The 27,169-nt window shown below is 41.4% G+C and overlaps 1 protein-coding gene across 1 annotated transcript; it reads right to left on the bottom strand.

The window, feature by feature from the left end:
• Position 1: 1 nt before the first annotated feature.
• On the bottom strand, positions 2-27,169 carry ARMC10 (armadillo repeat containing 10). Its single transcript, XM_064575389.1, has 6 exons — positions 26,885-27,169; positions 13,430-13,578; positions 10,554-10,688; positions 7,336-7,512; positions 1,884-1,955; positions 2-1,023 (listed from the first exon to the last, which is right to left on the bottom strand). The coding sequence occupies exons 1-6, from the start codon at positions 27,021-27,023 to the stop codon at positions 772-774; spliced, it is 924 nt and encodes a 307-aa protein (XP_064431459.1). The 5' UTR covers positions 27,024-27,169; the 3' UTR covers positions 2-771.

Raw genomic sequence — 27,169 nt, 5'->3', positions numbered from 1 at the left:
GTGTATAACCTTGTTTTTTCCTTTTTATTTAAAAAATTATAAAATTTATGCTGATGGTTAAAAAATTCCAATGCTAGAAGAAGGTATACATAGAAAAGTCCTTTCCTCAGTCCCACACTCCCAGGAGTCTGGGTATCATTCTAGAAACTATTCTCTCGATAGAAGCGTAGTTTTCATGTAAAAAACACATCCACATTTTCTGGATGCCTTTCCACATGAGCATGTTCAGATTTCCTTGTTTTTAAGATGGGATAGATAAACGGCTTTAACCAGTTGCCTACGGATGGACATTCCGATCGACCCCAGCCCCCAACACACTGCATCTTCACAGGCTGGCACACCTGCTGGGAGTGGGGAGGACGAGGATTAGACCTCTGGGAGCGGTATGGCTGGCCTGGCCGGTGGCCTCGAAGACTCGACTCACTAGCACGAGGACAAGGCCGTTCCTGCAGCAGCCCTGAACCAACTAGCCAGTCACACACGAATGTTGTCTCAGACGGGTGCAAGGTTAGCTTACATGTAAAGAAGGCAACTGTCCTGTCACGTTGAGGAAGTAATTGAAGTAAACTCAGCAAACGGCAAAATGAAAAGAAATGGTGTTAGAACAAGCTCTTCTATTCATTTAAATCAAGAAAATGGTTCAAAATAAACCGGAAGACCATGGCAGTGTCTAGCTGTGTTAATGATGAAATGTGATATTTACTGTTTAGATTCAGCAGCTGGACGAATTTCAGCTCCCTTAATAAGAGGGAAGATGAAAACCGGGACCAATCAGAACTTGGGTAGGACTGTCACCTTTTCCTTCACATCCACATCATGGTGTTCAGCTAAAGCTCTCATTTTCTGGGCACATTCTTCTCCATATAACAGGAAAAACAGGGCACCTTTAGGGAAAGTAGGCTGAATAGCTAAACAGCCTTCTTTTTTGAGGCAGTTATTTATATTCTGAGAGAGTGTAAGAACTCGAAGAAGAATCTCCTTTGCCACGTGGCCATCATAAAGGGAAAGAAATGAGGAGTCCACCTGAAAGAGGAAACTGTTATTTTAATAATTTATGAAAACATTTTTCATGTATATTTTTACATTTTAAAACTATACTGAATACATTTAAAAAAAAAAACCTGGTCATAGAAAATTATCCCTAAAATTGTCTAACATCAATGTAAAAATCTTATGCACCCTTACACTTTATACTAATGGAAAAGAAGGTTTCACTGTTTTAGCTGAAAAATACTATTTTTTTGGAGTCCTAGAAGGTAGTCATTGGGAACAACTCCCATGCCCCTTTTAAGGTCCATCATCCAATCTTCCTGGGGGCTCCTCAATTCCCCAGACACGGCCTGTCCACTGTCCCCTTGGGGCCGGGGTGCAGGGAGGAGCGGGTCCCTCCCTTACAGGAGTGGAGGCCCGTTTGGTGTCCACACCACCTTTGCTTCCTTCAGAACACTTATCTCAGCTTTTAATTCTTGTGTGTGTGTGTTTTTGTCTCTCCTCATAAGCTGCACGGGTGTGCTCACTGGTGTGTCCTGGCCCTTGGCTCCGTGTGTGGCGCGTCCTGGGGATTAGTGTTCCAGCACCCGTCAAGAGACGTGTGAACACAACCACGTCAAGGGGAAGAGATGCGGTCACATAAGCGTGCCCCAGAATGGACAGACAGAACAATTATGATTTATGGTTGTGAGGGAGGACCCTTCCAAAATGAGTTTTTTCAAGTAAAACTGGTTCATTACAGAAAATGTAGGAAATTCGTGTAGGCAAAAACCAAACAAACCCCTGTGCTCCTCACAGATAACCTCTGTTAACATTTTGGGATAAATCTTTCTAGATCTGTCCAAATCTATATATATTTGTATACTTATAAAACAAGTATGTCAGCTACTTACTTGGGCACCAAGTAGCCCGTCTGCCATGGCTGGATTTTCAGACAAATTCACAAGCAGTTTCAAAACCTGAACCTGAAAGAAGAATCCCACGGGTTTATTTCAGACCAGCGAGCATGGATTTGCTCTCCCCCGCACACCGTCCTCTCACTGCGCCCACATTTTAAAGTCTGGCCCGGGCTTCACCGTTGGGCTCCAATTCTCCACCCCACGGAGCCCTCTCCTCTACCACAGTCCCAGAGCACTTCTCACACAGCAGAGTTCTAGAAACTGTATTCTTCCATGTTAGGGAGAAGATGGTGACTGTCTCACTGTCCACCCGCCTCGCCCCCTAACTCAGGGTAATAGGCTTAACGTTATGTTACATAAACGATCTTTATTACAATTACCGGTAAGTGAAATATCTTTGGAACAAAAAAAGGAATCTCTCCAAGCCGGTTTATTTCTATTTAAGGTATGAAGATCTTGGAACAGTTTGGTTACCAACACTAGATAAACATATGGTCCTTTTCTTTTTAGTTAGGTTACTATGAACCTTTGAGTTTTTTATGTGAAAACTGTTTTGAAATCCTTTAAATAGGCAATAATAATCGGCAAACAAATGTTAACTTAGAGCTGATGAGCTAAACTATCAGCATTCCTATCACTTATAACTGGTCAGTACTGTAGCCCCCCCTTATCATTCCAAGGGGATACATTCCCAGACCCCCAACACACGCCTAAAATCACGGATAACAGCGCACCCTATATACGTTTTTTCCTATACATACATACCTATGCTAAAATTTATAGATTACTCACAGTAAGAGATTAACAACAATAACAGAAAAGAACAATTACAGTAATCTATAGTAAGTTTTATGAAAGCGGTCTCAAAATATCTTTCCAGTTTTAGTATATATGCTGCTGAAGGGAGCATACTCTCTGAAAATATCTTACTGTTCTGTACTCTCCCTTCTTGTGATGTGAGATGATAAAATGCCTGTGACGAGGTGAAGGGAGGTGAAGGACAGGTGGTGTGACGCCACACTGGGCTGCCCCAAGCCACTGACGGTAAGCCAGAAGGATCATCTGCGTCCCAACTGCAGCTGACAGCAGGTGACAAACTGGAAAGTGCAACCACGGATTGGGGGGTGGGGGTGGACAACTACTATAAAAACGACATTCAAATAGAACTCCTGTTTCAAGACACAGGTCGTACAAAGCTATACTTTATACAAGAGACTTGAAGTTACACCAAGTGAGGAGCGGGGAGGGACAAATGTGCTCTCTACTAGACCTGGAAGGGAACCCAGATCTTTATTTTAGAAAACCTTTTTTTATGAAAAAGGCATTGTGTGTTTCCTGTAGAACATTTTTATTTCTTATTTTTAAGTAGCCCCAACGTGGGCTTGAACTCACGACCCCGAGATCAAGACCTGAGCTGAGATCAAGAGTTGGATACTTAACCAACTGAGCCGCCCAGGCACCTCTCCCTATAGAACATTTTTAAAAAGTGATTAGTACAAAGGAGAATGAAATTCACCCCTACTTCCATGACCAAAACCAATCACCAATATTAAGTTTTGTTATTTTCTTTCTGGTTTTTTTACACACCTATATACTCTCATATTCCTTTGATGATGTTGTACATACTAACTTGTTAAGCAGGATAAAAGGCTTTGCTTAATTTATCAACTATTTAAAAAAATTTTATGAAATTAATACATGGTCATGATAAATTTCAAACCATGCAGAGGGGAACTAGGGTGAAAACAAAAGCCACCATCCTATCTGCCCATCCCACCCCCCCAGCAGAAACCCTTGGTAACAGTTTAGGCAGAGATCATGTTTTTCAAACAGATATTCTTTATGATTAGAGCCTCTTAAGGTAAGAGAGGAAAGACAACTTCCAACCGTTCGTGCGGATCTGGTCTAGCCTGACTGGTCGCCAGCAAAAAGAATAGGTGTTAGGAATAAACACTTGTCTCCAATGTCAGTGAAGTTTGGATTAAGAAAACAAAGAGTTCTGAAACAGGAAGGTCCCAAACCTAGGACAGAAGTCTGGATGAAGTCAAAATCCACAAGGCCCCCTAGTGGCCCACGCAGGCAGGTTTATAACCAGGGAACAGTAACAGCAATAATAATTATTCATCGTAAGTCAGTTAGGAGCCTGAATTAAAATTCCATGTTGCTATGCTCCGGAAGGGAGTGAAACATGGGAAAATAATTTACAGAGCACAACTGCAGATTAAAAAGCTGCAGGTATCCCCTGCTTTTCGAATGTTTGTGTCATGCCACCTCCCTTTTACAAAAGACCTACGTCACTGGTACCTGTTTCGATGAACCAAAAGAAATCCAAACAGGATTTTCATTTTTACAAAAAAAAAAAAAAAGAAAAGAAAACAGCATTGGGTGTTTGTTTGCAGCGAGCATTGCGGGGTGGGGGGGCAACAGCCCCCCCCCCCGATGTACACTCAGCACATCTGCATCAAGCAGCCAGATCTCTGAACTGTGTGAACATCTGTGCTTATCTTGATTTATTTGGTGCATCTGTTAGCAAGATATGTTCCAAGCTATCAGAAAAGTCTGAGAGGTTTTTTTTGGGGGGGTGGGGGGTTCTGGGAACACTCAAAAATGTCTCCATATAAATTACTGGTAAGCGGCGCTGTGCTTCCGGCCATTTTGGCTTAGGAAAGGTTTCATGGGGAACGGCCTACATCTGGGGAGCGGGGACACCTGGGTAGTATTTTGGTTTGAACCATGTTAAGTCCTCGCTTTCTCTTACCACATGTGCTGTCTCGTGGTGACTCCACGACATTTCCTTTAAGCCATTAGTTTTCTTTGCTCTCACTGCCGTTTTATTAACACAAGAATTATTTATGTTAATCTTCTATTATTTATATTTGGTTACGAATCAGTGTTGCGCCCAAAAGGTTGTTACAGTACGCTGAGATCTCTTATTAAAAATAAGATTTTGGGGGCGCCTGGGTGGCTCAGATGGTTAATCGTCTGCCTTCGGCTCAGGTAATGATCCCAGGGTTCTGGGATCGAGTCCCGCATCGGGCTCCCTGCTAGGCGGGGAGCCTGCTTCTCCCTCTGCCTCTGCCTCTCTCTCTCTCTCTGACTTTCATGAATAATAAAACATTTAAAAAAAAAATAAGTTTTTTTTTTTTTTAAGATTTTTAAAATTTATTTGACAGAGACACAGCGAGAGAGGGAACACAAGCAGGGGGAGTGGGAGAGGGAGAAGCAGGCTTCCTGCGGAGCAGGGAGCCCAATGCGGGGCTCGATCCCAGAACCCTGGGATCAGCCGAAGGCAGACGCTTAACAACCGAGCCACCAGGCGCCCCTAAAAATAAGATTTCTAAAAAGTCATTTCGGTGGTTATTTATTAAGAAAATATCTAAAATGGGTAGATTTTCTCACAAATGGATTACTGTCCAAAAGTTCATTTGCAACTTGGAACTTTACACTCATTTTTTATGGAGAAACAATGTTATAATTGGTGATCAGGTTCCCAAACAGACCAAAAAAGCAAATTTTCTATCCCAGAAACGCCGTACCAGGCAATGGAATGGAAAAACAAAACAAAAAAAGAACATACTATTGTGGTGTGAGTCATCTTCTAAGAAGTCATAAAATATATTGAAACACAGACCGTGTCTGAGACAGATCCATATGGCCCCAAGGCCAGACTCGCCTGGCTCTGAACCTCTTGTTCCTCCTGAGGTTTTGGGTAAAGCAGCTGCAGACACAGGCAGAGGAGATCTGTCCTGTATTTGTGATGCTATAAGGTAGAGGTAAGGGTTTCCCTGGGGCCTCAGAGGCTGGAAGTTACCTTGTTCCACTGGACAGAGAGATGTCGATGGGTGCATGCATTTTGGAAATTGCCTATGGATGGAGCATATTTCAAAAATATTGCTAATAAGATTATTACATTTAATTTTGAATGCCTTTGGGTACATCTTAGGCCAGATCCAGCTAACTCTGGCTACTGGAAATGTGGAAAGCCCAGAGCAAATTTTAAAAGGGCTATAGTGAGGCTCTCCTGAAACCACATTGGGTAACCCCAGAAAGAACCTCAGTGATGTTGAATATTTGGAGTGTGGCCCTAACTGCGTTCTTCTCCCACCTGTGCCAGACAACACAGACCAATAGAGTAAAACGCTGACGAATGACCAACCCAACTCATCAGAGCCTTTGATTAGTCTACCTTCTGTTTTTATGCTATTTCTTGAAAAATGGCACTTGAGAAAAATGCCCACTAATAGCAGAGGTTTACTCAAGTTACTTTCACGGGGTGTCTCCTGAGATCCTACTTAAGTAGGTCAATCTCTGTTGCCTCCTACATCTGCGTAACTGGTTAAAATCAAGCACCCAGGGGCACCTGGGTGGCTCAGTCATTAAGCATCTGCCTTCGGCTCAGGTCATGATCCCAGGGTCCTGGGATCGAGCCCCGCATCGGGCTCCCTGCTCGGCGGGAAGCCTGCTTCTCCCTCTCCCATTCCCCCTGCTTGTGTTCCTGCTCTCGCTCTCTCTCTCTCTGTCAAATAAATAAGTAAAATCTTTAAAAAAAAAAAAAAAAGAACACTTATTATTGGGGTGCCGGGGTGGCTCAGTCGTTAAGCATCTGCCTTCGGCTCAGGTCATGATCCCAGGGTCCTGGGATCGAGCCCTGCATCGGGCTCCCTGCTCGGCAGGAAGCCTGCTTCTCCCTCTCCCACTCCCCCTGCTTGTGCTCCTGCTCTTGCTCTCTGTCAAATAAATAAATAAAATCTTAAAAAAAAAAAAAAAAGCACCCAGACATCCATTACTAACTTAAAAGTGGTTTTCAAAACATCTTTTCTGCAAATGGCTAAATCAAAAAAATGTTTCTAACCTCGAGGTGAGCAAAAAACTCAACCAGCATTATCACTCAAAGACCCCTTTTAATCAATTATGTATAATTAAACCTGATGTGGAGGGGAAGCCAGCTACACCACTTTAGTAAAAGGTAAACTGATTTTCAGAAGAGCAAATGAATGCCAATCTATTGATAAGTGAAATAACACATTTTCACTAATTCATTTTCAAATTGATTACTGAGGGATAAAAATAATTTACTTTCTTGGGCTCACAAAAAGGCTTTTTTAAAAATGAACTTTAGGGCGCCTGGGTGGCTCAGTTGGTTAAGCGACTGCCTTCGGCTCAGGTCATGATCCTGGAGTCCCAGGATCGAGTCCTGCATCAGGCTCCCTGCTCGGCAGGGAGTCTGCTTCTCCCTCTGACCCTCCTCCCTCTCATGCTTTCTCTATCTCATTGTCTCTCTCAAATAAATAAATAAAATCTTAAAAAAAAAATGAACTTTAACTAAACGTGTGCTTTTTTGAGGAATATCAACTTAAGGTGGGGGACTTAGAAATTCAATTCCAATCTTAATATGCTTGAGGCAACAGCTCTTTGTACTCCCAACTCCTAATGGCTTCATTCGTACCTTGGTACTTCCATTGCCTGTAAGCAGCACGTGGAACAGGTCTGTGATGTACTTGCTAAGCATGTGCTGGTGGTCATTGGTAACTGTCATGTTGGTCAACAATCTCAGCCCAGCCAGCTGCACAGCAGAGTCCAGGGGCCCAGAGAGGACATCCTTGCAGACTTGACTGATGTAAACCTAGAGGTGGGGGGAAAAAGTGAGCATCTTAGAATCTCCATAAGTTTGTCTATGACACAGTAACTTCTCTGCACAGCGGGGGAGGACAGTTAGGGGGAGGCTGGCTCCTCAAAAAAGATGGCATTTCTATCCCGCCCTCAAACTTCGGTGATTTTTTTTTTTTTAAAGCTACCTTTGTTAATGCCAGGCAATATGCAAGCATTTTACAAAAACATCTCACTTACTCCGGAAGACACCTCTACTAAGGTGGGTGTTATTAATGGCCATTCTGCAGACAAGGACAAGTCCTCAAGGAACTCGGATCCCCGCCCCATATCAAGCCAGCAGGTGGGGGCACAATGTCCAACTCCAGAGACCCTGCTCTCAACACCAGGGGGCTCTCAACTGTTGGGGGCCTCCCAGCTCAGTCTTCCTTTCTGTGTCGACTGCTTTGGATCCATGAGTATAGGGGAGGAAAGACCTGTGTGGCCATTCTGCATCGCGGTAAGTACCTTAACAACAGGGTCGAGGAGCTGCATCATGTCAGAATAGGGGGATCAAAGTGAAATAGAATTTTTCTCTAGGGTTACTTCTATCAAAAGTAAGCAGAGGCAAAACGATCTTTGGCCCAATTTTCTCATTTACCCAGGTGTATGTATATGATCTGGGCCTTCCTGATGCTGGTGAGCTCCACTGGCAAAACGTAATGCAATGCCTGCAAGACTCCTGTTTCACACACGACAGAACGAAACCCACTGTGATGGAAACTTTTCTGAAACTGTTTTCTATTTCTGGCCAGGATCTTTCCAGCTTGGAAAAACTATGTCTCACAGATAATTACTATTCACCTAACTAAAAACTCCACCCAAAGTTCTAACTGATTAAGAAAAAGTTCCTAGGGGCGCCTGGGTGGCTCAGTTGGTTAAGTGACTGCCTTCGGCTCAGGTCATGATCCTGGAGTCCCTGGATCGAGTCCCGCATCGGGCTCCCCGCTCAGCAAGGAGCCTGCTTCTCCCTCTAACCCTCCCCCCTCTCATGTACTCTCTCTCTCTCTCATTCTCGCTCTCTCAAATAAATAAATCTTAAAAAAAAAAAAAAAAGAAAAAGTTCCTAATATAAAATGCTAAGAAATGACCAACTGTCCCATAGGCCAGTATTAATATTAAGTTTTAGAAAAAATCCAAAAGTATCCATGTTGCCACAGAAACTAGAGTAATGGCAGTAAAGCAAAGAGAGAATAAATTTTTAATCCTGGTTCAGAGCTAAATGACATTTACGAGCCACCTGGTTCTCTTTGGCCACAATTTCATCACACATCTGTCCTTCAAAAAAAAAAATGCCATTTCCTCAGCTCTTTATAAATCATATATTTTCATAAGATGCTGATGTCTTTCAAAGCATTTCCTAAAATGTGTTGAGCATTTAGATCCTTATTATCTTTGAGTCTTTTCACCAGTTCACGTTTAGCAACAAGATCACCAAGTGGACCAGCTCAGTTATTTCTGGGGCTGTGCCTACCTCCCCTTGCTCTGCTTTCTCTTGGAATTCCCTCCTTCCCCAATTCTGCTTGTAGAATTGTTAGACATTCCTTTTTTTTTTTAAAGATTTTATTTAATCCCGGGAGAGGGAGGGAGGGAGAGAAGGAGGAGCAGAGGGAGAGGGACAAGCAGACCCTGTGCTGAGTGGGGAGCCTGACAGGTGCTCCATCCCAGGACCCTGGGACCATGACCTGAGCCGAAACCAAAAGTCAGATGCCCCAAAACCTTAGACATTCTTTAGAGCCAAGCTGTACTCAACCTTTTACAAAACTTTTGGATGAGATCTCTCCTTTCTATGTACTCAACAATGTTTTACATTTTTCCTTAAAGTACGTCATCATGTTCTACCTTGCATTACACCTTGCTTTTTCTCTCCTTCTAGCTTTCTTAAAACAAGAGTTAATCATGTTCGTTTCTAAACTCTGTACCACAGAGCAGAAGCTCAATAAATGTTGAAATAACATAAGTTCCTAATTTATTTTATTTATCTGCTGATATTACCAGACTCTGGCCAGGTTCCTTCACCACAGTTGGATTAAAGTGAAACCCAAATTCAAAAGCCCAATGCAGCTCTTATTGGCTGGTTCAGATTCCTCCTTCCTCTGCCTTATTCTCCATAAAAAATGGGTAGAGGACCTAAATAGATATTTTTTCCAAGAAGACCTACAAATGGTCAATAGGTACATGAAAAGATGCTCAACATCACTCATCATTAGGGAAATCCAAGTAAAAACCACAATGAGATATCACCTCACACCTGTTAGAATGGCTACTGTCAAAAAGACAACAAGGGCTGGTGAGGATGTGGCGAAAAGGAATCCTTGTGCTCTGCTGGTGGGAATGTAAATTGGCACGGCCATTATGGAACACAGTATGGAGGTTCCTCGAAAAATTAAAAATACAAACTACCATATGATCCAGCAACTCCAGTTCTGGGTTATTCATCTGAAGACCTTGAGAAGAATAATTTGGAAAGCTATACGCACCCCCGTGTTCACTGCAGCATTACTCATAATAGCCAAGACACAAGAACAACCTGTATTGACAGATGAACGAATAAAGCAAATGTGGTCTGTGTATACAATGGAAAACTATTCAGCCATAAAAAGGAAGGAAATCCTGCCATTAGCAACAAAGGGATAGACCTTCAGGGCATTACCCTAAGTGAAATAAGACCGAAAAAGACAGATACTGGAGATATCTCGTATATGTGGAATCTAAAAAAGCCGAACTCACAGAAACAAGAGTGTGGCATGGTAGCTTCCAGGGGTGGAGGGATACATGAAATGGGGAGATCTGCTCACAAGGTACAAACTTCTAGTTATAAGTTCCGGGATCTAATGTACAGCAGGATGACCACACTGTATTATATACTTGAAAGGTGCTAAGAGAATAGATCGTAAATGTTCTCACCATGTAGACAAAAAGGGTAATTATGTGAGGTGATGGAGGTCTTAGCTAACCCTATGGTTGTTTTCTCTCATTTATAGAAAACTTAGTCATTTGCAATTTCAGATAACTTACCTTTATCTTGACTTGATTGTCAACATTCACACTCAGGTTATTCAATGCATTTAAAGCTTTCTCTTTAATACTGTGATTGGGATTGTTGATTTTGCTTCCAATGATTGGAATACCACCCAATTCACGAATAATGACCTAAGAGGGGAAAAAAACAGGACCATCACTTCAATACATACTCCCTTCATCAAATTTTTTGCATCCACAAATACAAATAAAAATTAATGACTCTTTGGAAATACCTTTCCTATGCACAATCTGTAATTCTTACTTTAAAAAAATGCTTTCTGTAATTTTAAAGGTAAAGAAAATAGATTGAAAATAAATTAAGATATATAATTGTTTAAAAACTATAGCTTGGGGATCTACAATGATTTGTAGAGCTACTGAAATGATCTCAAAGCAATTTACGAACAAATTATTTTACTTGGAAATACTTTTCTATTACAGACACATTTGGAAAAGTGTTATGATTTAGGATACTAAAGTAACATTTTGCTAAAATGTATTCTTTGGAATACAAATCCTTCAAGATGTTAACAGACGTTCCATTAAGACAAGGGAGGTTCTGTGGTTAGGTAGGTAAGTCTGAGAAACTCTGGGTGTAAGTGCAGACACTTCTTTATTGTGGAGCAGTCACATGTTCATGAGTGCTGGGAATCTCCAAGAGGGGAGCACGGAATAGAGTATTTCCATAAACTGTACACAAAAAAAGAGGGTCATTTCTCAGTGGGGGGGTGGATGTAGGGGGAAGCACCTTTCAACATCTTGAAGAATTAGAGTTCTACACAATTTGTGAAATGATGCCCAAATTTTCAAAGAAAAAATAATCTGGGGAATTTTCACAATCGGTTGCAACACTATGCTATTCTGCGCCTTTGGCCCCAACTGAACGATACATTAACTGCTTCAATTCGTACAAGAAAAATAAGCTGAGAATTACTCCTGTCAGGACAAAACATGCCCTTCTATGAGAAAAAGAAGGAAAGAGTATCCTGGCATCATGCACTTTTTACCAACAGCCCCAAGCCCTACGCTACCGTCAAGAGTGGGCTCAGCACTGGGACAAAAAAAGAAACTCCCTGTGCAATCCCAGGTTCTTCCTAAGGATTTGTGATTACTAGAAAACAGTTTTTTGTTTTTTGTTTTTTTTTTAAAACTATCCCATTAAGGGGCACCTGGGTGGCTCAGTTGTTAAGCGGCTGCCTTCGGCTCAGGTCGTGATCCCGGGGTCCTGGGATCGAGCCCCGCATTGGGCTCCCTGCTCAGCGGGGAGCCTGCTTCTCCCTCTCCCACTCCCCCTGCTTGTGTTCCCTCTCTTGCTGTGTCTCTCTGTCAAATAAATAAAATCTTAAAAAAACCCCAAAACTACCCTATTAAGGCAGATCAAGGCACTATAATTTATGACGAGGGACACGGACTCCCATTGCCCAGGAAAGTGCTTGTTCAACCAGTGACCATGGATCCATTATCCCTACAGTTTGTTTCAGAGGATCTAAAACGATGGCATCAGAAACAGCTCCAATTAGTCACCATCTGTTGTTTTTGTTTGCGTGGCATCTCTCCCCACTGGGGCAGACAGAGCACCTCCTCTATCCCATCTAGTCCCCGATGGGGCTGCTGGCTGAATGTGCTCCCATCCATCGCTGCTGTTGGGCTGTGCGATGCTCCCGGGAGCTCGGGGTGCCTTAGCACCGCACCTGATCCTGGCCGAGCAACTCCACCATTTGGATCATGAGCCACAGGGATGAAGGCTTTGGAGACCAGGGGCTTTCTTTACATCCCAGTGATGAAAACCTCTTTGTGGCCAGAGGGACAAAAAAAAAGCCCAATACACAAAAAAGGAGCAAGGCTAAGCAGACCCAAAAGATGGAGGGAGGGAGAACTCTGATCGTGCTCTCTGTAACCTTAAACTGTTTTCATTTGTGCCTGAGCCAGGGCCATTGTTGGATGTCCAAGTTAATGGGGCTCAGTATTTTCCTTTTTTGGTTTAAAATAATTTAAGTTGGGTTCTGTCACTTGCAACGGAAAAAATATGGGTAATCAACAAATATCCTTTAAATCTCAAGAGCTTTACAGTAAACCTTGCCATGCTGGAAAATACTTGACTGAAACAGAGTATAAATTCAACATAATTTAGTTTTCATGACAAAGGTCAACAAAAGGCATCAGCTGAAAATCATTACAATTTTTTTTTTTTAAACTCTTTCTCCATGGGGAGAAGGAAGCATTCAAATTAAGTGCTTTAGACTGGTGTTAAATCTCTACTGGTAGAAGCTGTTTACACTGGTTAGCAGTTGTCAATGGCCCATGGCCCCCATGCATCAGAAACCCCCCCCAAGACCTACATACAATGGAAAGCATGTTCTTCAATGTTAGATGCTTTCACTGTTCTCCTGCAACACTACCGACTTTTATTTATTTATTTATTTTTTAAAGATTTTATTTATTTATTCATGAGAGACAAAGAGAGAGAGAGAGGCAGAGGGAGAAGCAGGCTCCCAAGGAGCAGGGAGCCCGACGTGGGGCTCGATCCCAAGACCCTGGGATCATGACCTGAGCCGAAGGCAGGCGCTTAACGACTGAGCCACCCAGGCGCCCCAACACTACCGACTTTTAAATAAAAGGCCACGCAATGCTAAGTGGAGTAGATCACACTTATCACAAATGTGACCAATTCCTAGGGATCTAGAATCCCAGGAATACGAATGTCACTATTCGGCCTTGCTTTTCAGAAATAAACACTGTGCTGTAAGTACACATCCCCGCACTGTACAGATGAGGAGAGTGAGGCTCCGGGATTAAATGCCTCATCAGAGTCACAATTAACTGCTAGTGTGTAAGAATGGGAGGCGCCCATTGTGAGACGAGGTACTTACTTGGTTAGCTGAAAAGGCTGCATTGTTACCCAGAGTGACCAAAGCTTTTTCTGTAATGACAGGATCATCAACTGACTCAAGCAGGGAGAGGAGTTTCTGGAGCTGGTCAACGTTTAGGACATCATCATACGAGCCATTGGTTAAGTCTTCTGCAGAAGAACAAAGTTACTTAAAATCAGTATGAGATTAAAAAAAATTTTTTTTTTTAAGAGAGAGCACACAAGTGCGTGAACAGGGGTAGAGGGCCAGAGGGGAGGGGCAGAGGGAGAGAGAATCTTAAGCAGGCTCCACGTCCAGCATGAGCCTGACACGGGCCTCAATCACATGACCCTGGGATCATGACCTGAGCTAAAATCCAGTCCGACCCTTAACTGACTGAGTCACCCAGGTGCCCCTAAAAAAATTTTTTTTTAATTTAAAAGACTTTATTTATATGAGAGAGAGAAAGTGAGCGAGCACAAGCAGGGGGAGGCGCAGAGGGAGAGGGAGAAGCCAACTCTTTGCTGAGTGTGGAGCCAGATGTGGGGTTCCATCGAAGGACCCTGGGATCATGAACTGAGCTGAAGTCAGACGCTTAACCAATGAGCCACCCAGGTGCCCCTAAAAGTTTTTTTTAAACAATACTGAATGCACACTCTGATGCCAGGCACAGTTTTAAGCACTTCATGTGCTTTATCTAGTTTAATCTTCATTTAACCTTTGGAAGAAGATACTATTATAATTCTCAATTTATAGATGGGAAACTGAGGCTTATAGACATTAAGAAATTAGCCAGTGGGGGCACCTAGGGGGCTCAGTTGGTTAAGCATTCGACTCTTGATCTCAGCTCAAGTCTTGATCTCAGGGTGGTGAGTTCAAGCCCCGTGTTGGGCTTCACACTCAGCATGGAACCTACTTTAAAAAAAAAAAAAGAAAGAAAGAAATGAGCCAATGGTCACTCGGTATTTCTTAGTAAGGCACCACATGCCAGAGCATTTTCTGTTTCTTCTTTTAAAAAAACCAGGTACACCTACTTTAAAAAAAAAAAAGAAAGAAAGAAATGAGCCAATGGTCACTCGGTATTTCTTAGTAAGGCACCGCATGCCAGAGCATTTTCTGTTTCTTCTTTTAAAAAAACCAGGTACATGTATCCAATAGAATACTTGCCTAGAGGCAAGGATTTACATTAAGCAGACCTTTTCTTTCTTTTTTTAAGGATTTTTATTTATTTATTTGACAGAGAGACAGCGAGAGAGGGAACACAAGCAGGGGGAGTGGGAAGCTGAGCAGGGAGCCCGATGCGGGGCTCAATCCCAGGACCCTGGGACCATGACCTGAGCCACTTAACCAACTAAGCCACCCAGGAGCCCTGTACCTCTTCTTTCTAAAAATACATACCAAATTATTAAAGGTGATTATCTCTGGGCGCTGGATTATGAATGACTTATTTTCTACCCCATGCTTATGAGCACTTTGATTTTTTAAATACATTCTACTCCTGTAATGAAAATAATTAAATATATTGTTTAAAGATGAATCACAGAAAAATATGATGAAGGGGTCAAGTACAGATTGTGGGAAACAATAGGTGATACGATGTCCTGAGAAAGCCAAATGAGAAACCTGTTAGGAAAATCTAAAAGCCAAGAAACCAGCAGTTCCTCACTCCCAAGTCTTATAATTAGGATCTCTGGACTCGGCTTTTACTCCTGAATCCATTACCTGCCTCATTTGCACTTTGTAAAACAGGATTTCACCCCCAAAATATTTGAAAAGTGAAAGAATGACAAAAACAGATTTTTAGAAAGGAAAGAATTTGGGGGTTCATCCAAACTTCTCTTTTTACACACCAGGAAACTCAAGCTAGGACTGTTTAAAGATTGACCTGAAGCCACACAGGTACTTAGTAGCAAAAACCAGAGAAATGAAAATACAGAGTGCAGGGAAGTCATTCAATTTCTTTTGGGGTCTCAACTTTCTCATCTATTAAAAAAGGGGGGGTTGATCTAAGACTCTAACTGGTTCCAAAGGTGCACCTCTGAAGTTGTGTGGTTTTGTACACACAAACGTGGCAGAAAACAAAGAGCCTGATTAAAAAGTGGGCAGAACACTTGAATAGACATTTTCCCAAAGTATATATCCAGATGGCCCATAGGCACATGGAAAGATGCTCATCACCCATCATCAGGGAAATGCAAATCAAAACCATAGTGAGATATCACCTCACACCTGTCAGGCTGGCCATTATCAAAACACAAATAATAACGAGTTGGTGGGGATGTGGAGGAAAGAGAACCCTTGTGCACTGTTGGTGGGAATGCAAACTGGTGCAGCCACTAGGGAAAACAGTATGGAGGTTCTTCAAAAAATTAAAAATACAACTACCCTATATCCAGCAATTCCACTCCTGGGTTTTTATCTGAAGAAAATGAAAACATTAATTTGAACAGAGATATATGCACCCCTTTCTTGCAGCATTATTTATAAGAGCCAAGAAGTGGAAGCAACCCAAGTGTCCCCTGACAGATGAATGAGTAAAGAAGTGGTGTACAATGGAATATTATTCAGTCATAAAAAATATTGAAATTTTTGTCATTTGCAACAACATGGATGGACCTTGAAGGTATTAAGCTAAGTAAAAAGAAAGACAAATACCATATGATTTCACTCATATGTAGAATCTAAAAAACAAAATAAACAAAAAACAGAAACAGACTCATAGATACAAGAAACAAACTGCTGGTTACCAGACGTGGGAGGGATTTGGGGGCAGATGAAACAGGTGAAGGGGATTAAGAGGTAAAAACTTCCAGCTATAAAAGAAAAAAATCATGGGAATGTATAGTACAGCATAGGGAAGGTGACTCAATAATATTGTAATAACTTTGTATGATGACAGATGGTAACTAGACTTATGGAGATCACTTTGTAATGTATAAAGTATCAGGAAAAAAGTTTTTATCAGAAATAATATTCAGGGGCGCCTGGGTGGCTCAGTTGGTTGGGCGACTGCTTTCGGCTCAGGTCATGATCCTGGAGTCCCGGGATCGAGTCCCGCATCGGGCTCCCTGCTCGGCAGGGGGCCTGCTCCTCCCTCTGACCCTCCCCCCTCTCATGTGCTCTCTCTCTCTCATTCTCTCTGTCTCAAATAAATAAATAAAATCTTTAAAAAAAAAAAAAAAGAAAGAATATTCAGCGGCACCTGGGTGGCTCAGTCGGTTAAGTGTCTGCCTACCGCTCAGGTCATGATCCTGGGGTCCTGGGATCAAACTCCCCCTGCTCAACAGGGAGTTTGCTTCTCCCTCTCCCTCTGTGTGCTCTCTCTCTCAATAAATAATTCTTAAAAAAAAAGTAATAATAATCAAATGCCTTTTTATTATGAGGTCATGTATTTTCACTTTTAATCTGTTAATGCTGTAAGTTACATTAATATATTTCCCAATATGAATCTTCCTTGCACGTCCATTTGGCCATGGTATATTACTACTTTAATACCGTGATGGATTTGATTTGCTAATATTTTATTGAGAATCATTATATCTTATTCATAAATGAGACAGATTAATAGTTTTTTCATGCTATCCTTGTCAGGTTTTGATATCAGGTTGTTAAATGAATCAGTTTGAGACTATTTCCATCTTTTTCAATGCTCTCGAACAGTCTAGGCAGTATAGGAATTGCAAATTTCTTAAAGTTGAAGACTAAAAAAAGATCACCCAGTTCTGGTTCAAGATGGTGACACAGGAAGATCCTTAACTGACCTCCTCACACCGACACACTGAATCTGTAGCTACATAGAGAGTAATTCCCTCTGAAAGAAATCCAGAATTGAGAAAAAACCCATACTAAAACTGATAGTACAGGATGAAACACAATCTTGCCAGAAACACCACCCCTGGTGCGACAACACACAACCAGGAGGGAACTCAAAACTCCCAGCGTCTCCCTGAGGAGCAAAGGCTTTGGACCCCACATCCTGTCTTCCAACTTCTAAGACTTCTAGCTGAGATACGGGCTCCCAAAACATCAGGCTTTGAAAGCCAACGAAACCTGCATCGGTGACACCCACCAGACGACAGCAAGTTAAGAGGCAGTTTTTAGAGGGCTTGCACCTACTAACCACGGCTCAACCCCGGGGGCCAGCAGAGGCAGTAAGTACGCTGAAACCAGTCTTCCTATCGAAGAGGCCTATTTGCTTATCTTAGTAACTATAAGGCAGTTGGAAGGGCAGGCTTCTATTTTAACAAACGTCAAGGGGCTGACAGCAATACTCTCCAGAGATGGGGGGCTGGATGGTCCCATCTTTGCACTCTCCCCATGCCTCGCTGCAGGTTGCTGGTATCTCCCAGAAAGGAGCCTGCGCACATGTCCGGCACTGTGGTTTTTGTTGTTGCTGCCCACGAGATGCCCCCTTGACCACCTGGCTCTAGAGGCCAGTAGGGCTTGTGTTCACAGTTTCAGTGGGATGGTAGCAAACAAAGAAATAGTTCACAACTAGCTATCACCGCAGCGCTCAGTACAGAAGGATCAGACAAACGCCCATCTCTGTCTTCCACTGACAGGTGTATGTCCACAGTATAAAAGCTGCTACCTGAAGGTCTGGCTTCCAATCAGCCTGTATCTAAGCACTGAATGAGATCCTCCCCTTTGGGACACTGACAGGTCTTGGCACACGCTCAACTACTGTGAGCTATTAAGAACAGGCTACTTGGACAATCACAAAGTTGGGATAGACAACCAAGAGCTGGGCACAGTTGAATAATAAGGTTCATCTCCTACATGAGACCATTCCTTTAAGATTGGGACAGAAAATGTAAGAAAGTACCAAGCAGAAGTCACAGAGCTGAAGAATACAATAACTGGACTTAAAACAACAAAAACAAAAACAAACTACTAGAGGGATTCAACAACAGACTAGATGAAGCAGAAGAATAGATCAGTGAACTCAAAGATAGGGCAGGAGAACTCATTCAATCAGAGCAAGGAAAAAAAGTGAAGATAGCTTATGGGACCTATGGGATAACATCAACTTGACCAACCCTCACATTATAGGGGTTCTGGAAGGAGAAAAGAGAGGGAAGGGAGTAGAAAACTTATTTGAAGAAATAATGGCTGAAAACTTCTCTAACCTGGGGAAGGAAACTGACATCCAGATCCAGGAAGCAGAGTTTCAAATAAGAGGAACCCAAAGACAGCCATAGCAAGACACATTATTATTAAAACGTCAGTTAAAGACACTGAGAAAATCTTAAAAGCAACAAGAGAAAAATAACTTATTACATACAATAAGACTATGAGCAGATTTTTTAGCCAAAACTTTGCAGGCCAGAAGGGAGTGTCATGGTATATTCAGAGTGCTGAAAGAAAAAAAACTGTCACCCAAGAACATTCTAACTGGCAAAGCTGTCCTTCATAAATGAAGGATAAAGAATTTTCCAGACAAGCAAAAGCTGAAGGAGTTCAACACCAGTAGCCTGGCCTTACATGAATTTGTTAAAGGAATTTCTTGAAACTGAAACAAAAGGGCAATAATTAGTAACAGGAAAACATATACAAGTATAAGCCTCACTAGTAAAGATAAATACATAATTAGGGGTGCTGGGGTGGCTCAGTCAGTTAAACGTCTGCCTTCAGCTCAGATCATGATCTCAGGGTCCTGGGATGGAGCCCCACGTGACTCCCTCCTTGGTGGAGAGCCTGCTTCTCCCTCTCCCTCTGCCTGCCACTCTGCCTACTTGTGCTCTCTGTCAAATAAATAAATAAAAATCTTAAAAAAAAGAATACATAATTAAATTCTGAATAATGTGATGGTGGTGGGTAAATCACTTTTTTATAAATCCATTTTAAGCTAAAAATCATAGTAAAAATATCAGTGCTACAATTTGTTAAGGGATACATTATAGGGGGGGAGTAAAAATGTAGAGCTTTAGAATGCATTCAAACTTTGGTTATTATCAACTTAAAACAGACTGTTATGTTTTATGTAAGCCTCATGGTAATCACAAAGCGATAGGTAGATAAAGAAACATTAAAGGGAAAGGAATCTAAACACCACTACAGAAAATCATCACATCACAAGAGAGCAAAAGAAAGGAACAAAGGAATTACAAAACAGCTACAAAGCTATTAACAAAATGGCAATAAGTCCATACCTACTGAAAATTATTTTAAATGTAAATGGACTAAATTCTCCAATCAAAAGGTCTAGAGTGGCTGAATGGATAAAAAAGACAAGACCCAATTCACATTCTGATTCTGGTCACCCATTATAACATATGGTGAATTTTTCCACAGCATCAAAGAATTCTTGGACACCAGCTGGTTCTACAATTCCACTCAATTCTGACACTATCTACCTGCATCAAAACCTCCCACAGGTTACAGGCTCAGTTCTCAAAGACTGCCCCCCCCACCACCACTTCAGATGCCAGGGGCAAGCCCAAGTTGTCACTGGGACTTCTGATCAACTGGGTATAGATCAGAGATTTCACCAACTCCCAACCTGGGTCCAATTAATTTGCTAGAGCAGCTCAGAGAACTCAGAGAAAATTTTACTTACTAGGTTTATTACCCTCTAATTTTAGTATATTTTCTGCTGAAGCGAGCACAGTTTAATACCCTCTAATCACAAGTTTGGCTCCCCTGGCAACAAGACCCCATCCTTAGGGTGCTGTTCAAGTCATCCATTAACATAACAAAAGATACTTTTATAGCTCAGGGCACTTAGGAAATTCTGAGGGTTTTAGGAGCTTTGTGCTAGAAATGGGGATGAAGAATAAATATATATTTCTTATTCAAAATCACAATATTGCACTAATTATATGCTCTCAAGAGACTCACTTCAGCTTTATGGATACACACAAAGACTGAAAATGAAGGGAGGGAAAAAGATATTCCATGCAAATGGAAACTATAAAAAAAGCTGGGGTAGCTACACTTTTAGTAGACAAAATAGATTTTAAAATAAAGATTGTAATAAGAGACAAAGGAGATAATTATATAATTATAAAAGGATCAATCTAATATCACATTTGTAAATATGTATGTACCCAACACAGGAGCACCTAAATATATAAAGTAAATATAATCAGACCTAAAGGGAGAAATAGACTTCCAGTACAATAGTAGGAAACTTCAGTACTCTACTTTCATCAATGGATAGGTCACCCAGACAGAAAATTGATAAGGAAACATTGGACACGTTAGACCAGATGAACTTAACAGACATTTATGGAACATTCTATTCAAAAGCAGAATAGAGGGCACCTGGGTGGCTCAGTTGGTTAACTTCTGTCTTCAGCTCAGGTCATGATCCCAGGGTCCTGGGATTGAGCCCCACATCAGGCTCCCTGCTCTGCGGGAAGCCTGCTTCTCCCTCTCCTACTCCCCCTGCTTGTGTTCCCTCTCTCACTGTGTCTCTGTCTGTCAAATAAATAAATAAAATCTTAAAAAAAAAAAAAAGGCAGAATAGGATGTTCTTCTTAAGCACACATGGAACATTCTCCAGGATAAATCATATGGTAGGCCACAAAGTAAGTCTTAATAAATTTAAGAAGACTGAAATAGTATCATACATCTTTTTCAACTATAAGGTAGTGAACTAGAAATAAACTACAAGAAGAAAAATGGAAAATTCACAAACATATGGAGATTAAACATGCTACTGAAAAATTAGGGAGTCAAAGAAGAAATCAAAAGAGAAATAAAAAAATACTGAGACAAATGAAAATAGAAATACAACATACCAAAACTTATGGAATGAAGCAAAAACAGTTCTAAGAGGGAAGTACACAGTGCTAAATGCTTACATTAATAAGAAAGATTTCAAATAAACAACCTAACTTTACACCTCAAGGAGCCATAAAAAGAACAAAGCCCAAAGTTAGAAGGAAGGAAATAACAAAGATCAGAGCAGAAATAAATGAAATAGAGAGTAGGAAGACAAAAGAAAGATCAATGAAACTAAGAACTGGTTTACTGAAAAGATGAACAAAATAGGCAAACCATTAGCTACACTTACCAAGAAAAAAGAGAGGGCTCAATGAAATGAGAAATGAAAAAGGAGACACTATAGTTGGTACCACAAAAATACAAAGGATCATAAGAGAGTATTAGGAACAATTATATGCGAACAAATTGGGCAATCTAGAAGAAATGGAAAAATTCCTAGAAATACATAAACTTCAAAGACTGAATTGAAGAAATGAAAAATCTGATCAAATTACTAGTAAGGAGATTGAATCAGTAATCAAAAATCTCCCAACAGACAAAAGTCCAAGACCACAGGGCTTCACTAATGAATTCTACCAAATTCTTCAAAGAATACCAATCCTCAAACTCTTCCTAAAAACAGAAGAGGAGGGAACACTTCTAAACCCATTTTACAAAGCCAGTATTACCCTGATACCAAAATCAGACAAGGACACCACAAGAAAGAAAATTACAGGCCAAAATCCATGATGAATACAGATGTAAAAAGCCTCAACAAAATATTAGCAAACAATACATTAAAAAGATCATACATCATGATCAAGTGGAATGTATCCTTGGGATGCAAAGATGGCTCAATAGCTGCCAATTGATCAGTATGATACACCATAGTAACAAAATGAAGGATAAAAATCATATGATCATCTCAGCAGATGCAGAAAAAGCATTTAACAATATCCAACATGCATTCATGATAAAAACTCTCAACTAAAAGGGTACAGAGGGAATGTACCTCAACATAACAAAGGCCATATAGGACAAACCCACAGTTAACAAACTCAATGGTTAAAGACTGAGAGCTTTTCCTCTAACATCAAGAACAAGAGGGGCGCCTGGGTGGCTTAGTCGTTAAGCGTCTGCCTTCGGCTCAGGTCATGATCCCAGGGTCCTGGGATCGAGCCCCACATCGGGCTCCCTGTTCAGCAGGAAGCCTGCTTCTCTCTCCCTCTCCTACTCCCCCTGCTTGTGTTCCCTCTCTCGCTGTATCTCTCTCTGTCAAATAAATAAATAAAATCTAAAAAAAAACAAGATAAGGATGTCCACTCTCACCACTTTTATTCAACACAGTACCGGAAGCCTTGGCTAGGGCAATTAGGCAAGAAAAAAGAGATAAAAGGCATCTAAGTCAGAAAGGAAAAAGTAAAACTATATGCAGGTGACATTATATTATATAGAGAAATCCCTCAAGACTCCACCAAAAAGCTGAGGATACACAGGTTCAGCAAAATTGCAGGATACAAATTCAATATAAGAAAATGAGTTGCATTTCTATACACTAATAACAAACTATCAGAAGGAGAGATTAAGAAAACAACTCCATTTACAATTACACCAAAGAGAACAAAATACCTAGGAATTAATTTAACCAAGGAGGTATACAGACCTGTAGATTGAAAACTGTAAGACACTGATGAAAGAAATTGAAGAAGACACAAATAAATGGGAAGTTATTCATGCTCACGGACTGGAAGAATTAATATTATTAAAATGTCCATATTACCTAAAGCAATTTACAGATCCAATGCAATCCCTACCAAAATTCCAATGGTGTTTTCACAGAAATAGAACAATCCTAAAATTTATATGGAATCATAAAAGACCCCAAATGGCCAAAGCAGTCTTGAGAACAAAGCTGGAGGCACTGTGCGCCCTGCTTTCAAAATACATTACAAAGCTATAGTCATCAAAACTGTATGGTATTGGCATAAAAACAGACACAGAGATCAATGGAACAGAACAGCCCAGAAATAAACCTATGCATCTATGGTCAATTAATTTATGACAAAGCAGCCAAAGAAATACAACGGGGAAAAGACAGTCTCTTCAGTGAAAGGTACTGGGAAAACTGGACAGCCACATGTAAAAAGATGAAACTGGACCACTATTTTACATCATACACAAAAATCAACTCATAATAAAGTCTTGAACATAAGACTTCAAACCATCAGACTCCTAGGAAAACACATAGGCAGTAAGCAACTTGACATAGGTCTTTGCATGATTTTTTAGATTTGACACCAAGACCAAAAGCAACAAAAATAAACAAGTGGACTGTATCAAATTTAAAAACTTCTGCACAGCAAAGGAAACCATCAATAAAATGAAAAGGCAACCTATGGAATGGGAGAAAATATCCCCAAGTCATATATCTGATAAGCAGTTAATATCCAAAATATATAAAGAACTCATGCAACTCAACAGAAAAAAATCCAAATAATTAAAAAAAAAAAAAGCGAGGATCTGAATAGCCATTTTTTTCTGAAGACATATAAATGGCCAACAGATACAGGAACATGCTCAACATCAGTAATCACCAGGGAAATGCAAATCAAAACCACAATAGGGTATCACCTCACACCTGTTAGAATGGCCAGTATCAAAGAGAGAGGAAAAAAAAAAAGAAACCCCAAAGAGAAGAGATAACAAGTGTTGGTGAGGATGTAAAGAAAAGGGAACCCTGGTGCACTGTTGGTGGGAATGTAAATTGGTGTAGTCACTATGCAACACAGCTTGGAGGTTCCTCAAAAAATTAAGAATAGACCTACCACACAATCTAGCAATTCCACTTCTGGGAATTTATTTGAATAAAATGAAATCACTATCTTGAAAAGACATACGCATCCCCACGTTCACTGCAGCATTATTTATAACAGCAAGACAGAGAAACAACCTCAGTGTCCACTGATGGATGAATGGATAAAGAAAATATGGTCTAGGGGCGCCTGGGTGGCTCAGTCGGTTAAGCGACTGCCTTCGACTCAGGTCGTGATCCTGGAGTCCCTGGATCGAGTCCCGCGTCGGGCTCCCTGCTCGGCAGGGAGTCTGCTTCTCCCTCTGACCCTCCTCCCTCTCCTGCTCTCTGTCTCTCATTCTCTCTCTCGCAAATAAATAAATAAAATCTTTAAAAAAAAAAAAAGAAAATATGGTCTAGATATATATATGGAATATTGAAATAGTGGAATATTAGTCATAAAAAAGAAGGAAATCCTGCCATTTGCAACAACCTGCGTGAACTCTGAGGGCATTATTCTAAGTGAAACAAGTCAGGAAAGAAAAACAAATACTAAATAATCTCACTTATATGTTGAATCTAAAAAAGAAGAAAAAAAAGTCGAATTCATAAATACAAACAGATTGACTGGGGTTGCCAGAGGCAGGCGAAGGGGAAGTGTAAAACAGATGAAGGTGGTGAGAAGTACAAACTTAAAGATAAATACATCTTAGGGAAGCAACGGACAGCTTGCTGACTACAGTTAGCAAGCAATACTGTATTGTATACTTGAAAGTTGCCGAGAGTAAATCTTAAAAGTTCTCATCACAACAACAAAAAAATCTATAACTATGTGAGGTGAGAGATGTCAACTAAACTTATTGTGGTGATCATTCTGTAATATGTACAAATACAAATACCTGAATCAAATATATCAAATTGAACCAAATATATAAACATTATATATATTCGATATCCAATGTATACATATATCAAATCATTATATTGTATACCTATCACTAACATAATATTATATATCAATTATATCTCAATTAAAACAAAAAACATCATCTTCTTAAATCTAAGGATGATGCTGAAAAAATGGGTACCTGTCAAGTCCTCAAAGATAAAAGGTATGTAGCTTCAGGAAGAAGGGACCATGAGCAACTTACTTTGTAAGCTGCCTGACCTAAGATAATGGTGACTTTGGAAACTGGTAAAATTAAGTTTAAAAGTAAGACTTTGTCAGTGTTCACCAGGTTGAGTCAGTGTAAGTGAGAAGGTATCTGAATCCAGAAATCTCTCTCACACAAAGACAACAAATTAGGCTTTGTAAGTGAGGGTAAATAAAAATCCTTTTTTGAAAATTGCTTTTTCCTTTGTGCCAAAAGGGAAACAGACTTCCCTACTGTTTTCTCCGAGTATCTCCTTGAGTAAACTTGTACAGTTGACCCTCGAACAATGCAGGGTTTAGGGGTGCCAACCCCAGAGCAGTTGAAAATCCATGTATAACTTTGGACTCCCCTAAACTTAACTACTAATAACCTGCCATTAACTGGAAGCCTTACTGAAAACAGTTAACATATATTTTGTATATGTCTTAAATACTGTATTCTTACAATAAAATAAGCTAGAGAAAATGTTAAGAAAATCATAAGGAAAATACATTTACAGAACTGTACATATTACTGAAAAAAGATCTCCACGTAAGTAAACCTGCGCAGTTCAAAACCCCCTTGTTCAAAAGTCAGCTATAACTGTAAATCCTTTGTCTCTTCGATATAAATGAATATGTTTTTAAAAGCTAAGTAACCCTCTTGCCAGTTTACAACACAAGAAAGTCTTTCTTAGGGGCTTTAGGGTTATCTGTTTGAAATGTAAACATCAAGAAAGAGGGAGCCCAGATCTCTGAGTTTAGCCTTGGCATCTGGCTCTGTGTTGTAACCACCTGCTTATCATGAAGATGCTAAGAAGTCTTATTTTTCCTTTGGATAAAGGCAATTAGCTAACACAAATAGCCACCTCAATTACCAGTGAATTTAGGATGAACTACGTGTAAATGGTGCTTGATCAAGCCCTTTCTTAAGGACAAGTTACTGTTTTTCTTGAGACCATGCAGGTAATATGAAATAGATTTTATCTGCCTAGGTACATAAAGGGGTGAGAATTCTGTCTTTTCAATCCCATTAGCTGATTGCCTGGGACGGGCACAGCAATCTAGTTTCATGCTCATTCAACAATAAAACTTTAGTTCTTTTCTATATTTGTAGAGAGGAGTTTCTTGGCTGGCAAGAGATTTTTTAAATTATTTCTGTAACAGCGTCCATGACCTGAACTTTCCCTCCAGAACATCCAGCAAATCCTCAGAATCCTGAATGCATCAATCGACTTTTGGACAGCAACCTAACCATACACTTCCTGGCCAGGACGGTACCCCCTTCCCCATGCAGACAACTGTTTCAAACAGATATGTACAACGGTGTCTGTTATCTCCAGGATCTCTCTGCAACTTTGTATATGAACCACAATGACTTCTCCCAGGGCAACTTCATGCACAGTCTCATCCACCGCTCCAGGCCCCGTAACACCCAGGCCACGGTAGGCGGAACCCCTTTGGTAACACAAAGGCCGGGAGCCAGCTCTAACGTGAGGGGCAACTGACATGCTTTTGAGAAACCCAACCAATCCTCCACTGTGACGCCGCACTCAGGCAGGAAAATTTGGGCAACTTTTCATCCCGGGATTTTGAACTAAGTGGAGGCAGGGGGCAGCTCAGAAGCCCACACGCACCCAATCAAGTGGATGCTCCGTCCTCGGCACCTGGGCTTCTCGACCTGGCCACGCTCACGAGCCTCCCTCCCTCCCCGGGTTCGGCTTCTTTGGCCGCGAGCACGGGAGAGCCACGAGCGCCTGCGGTCTTCAACCTTCACCCCAGGGATAACACCCAGCCCCGGTGCGCCGTCCCCGGCCACCTGCCGGGCACCCCGTGGCCTCACCTGCGGAGCGCGAGGGGCGCAGCCGAAGCCCGCGGCCGCCTTGCCGCTGGCCCCGCGTCAGCTTGTAAATGCAGTAGCAGGCGCCGGCCCCGAGGACCAGGCCCGCCGCCGCCCAGCCCACGGCCCGGGCGCCGCCCATGTTGCCGCTCGGGCTGGGGCGCAGCGCGGGGCCCGGCGCGGGAGGCCCCGGACCAAGCGTTTCCCGACGCCACCCGAGCGCTAGCCCGCGGAGGAGAAAGGAAATGGGGTCTGAGCTCCGCCTCCCGGAAACGGCCCTGCTAAGCT

The sequence above is a fragment of the Mirounga angustirostris genome, unplaced genomic scaffold (assembly GCF_029215605.1).
Source record: "Mirounga angustirostris isolate CCGP_5_RB_7025 unplaced genomic scaffold, mMirAng1.0.hap1 SCAF_12, whole genome shotgun sequence".
Classification (NCBI taxonomy): Eukaryota; Metazoa; Chordata; class Mammalia; order Carnivora; family Phocidae; genus Mirounga; species Mirounga angustirostris.
The sequence above is the reverse complement of the archived record's forward strand: the minus strand, read 5'-3'. Positions and strand labels throughout refer to the sequence as shown.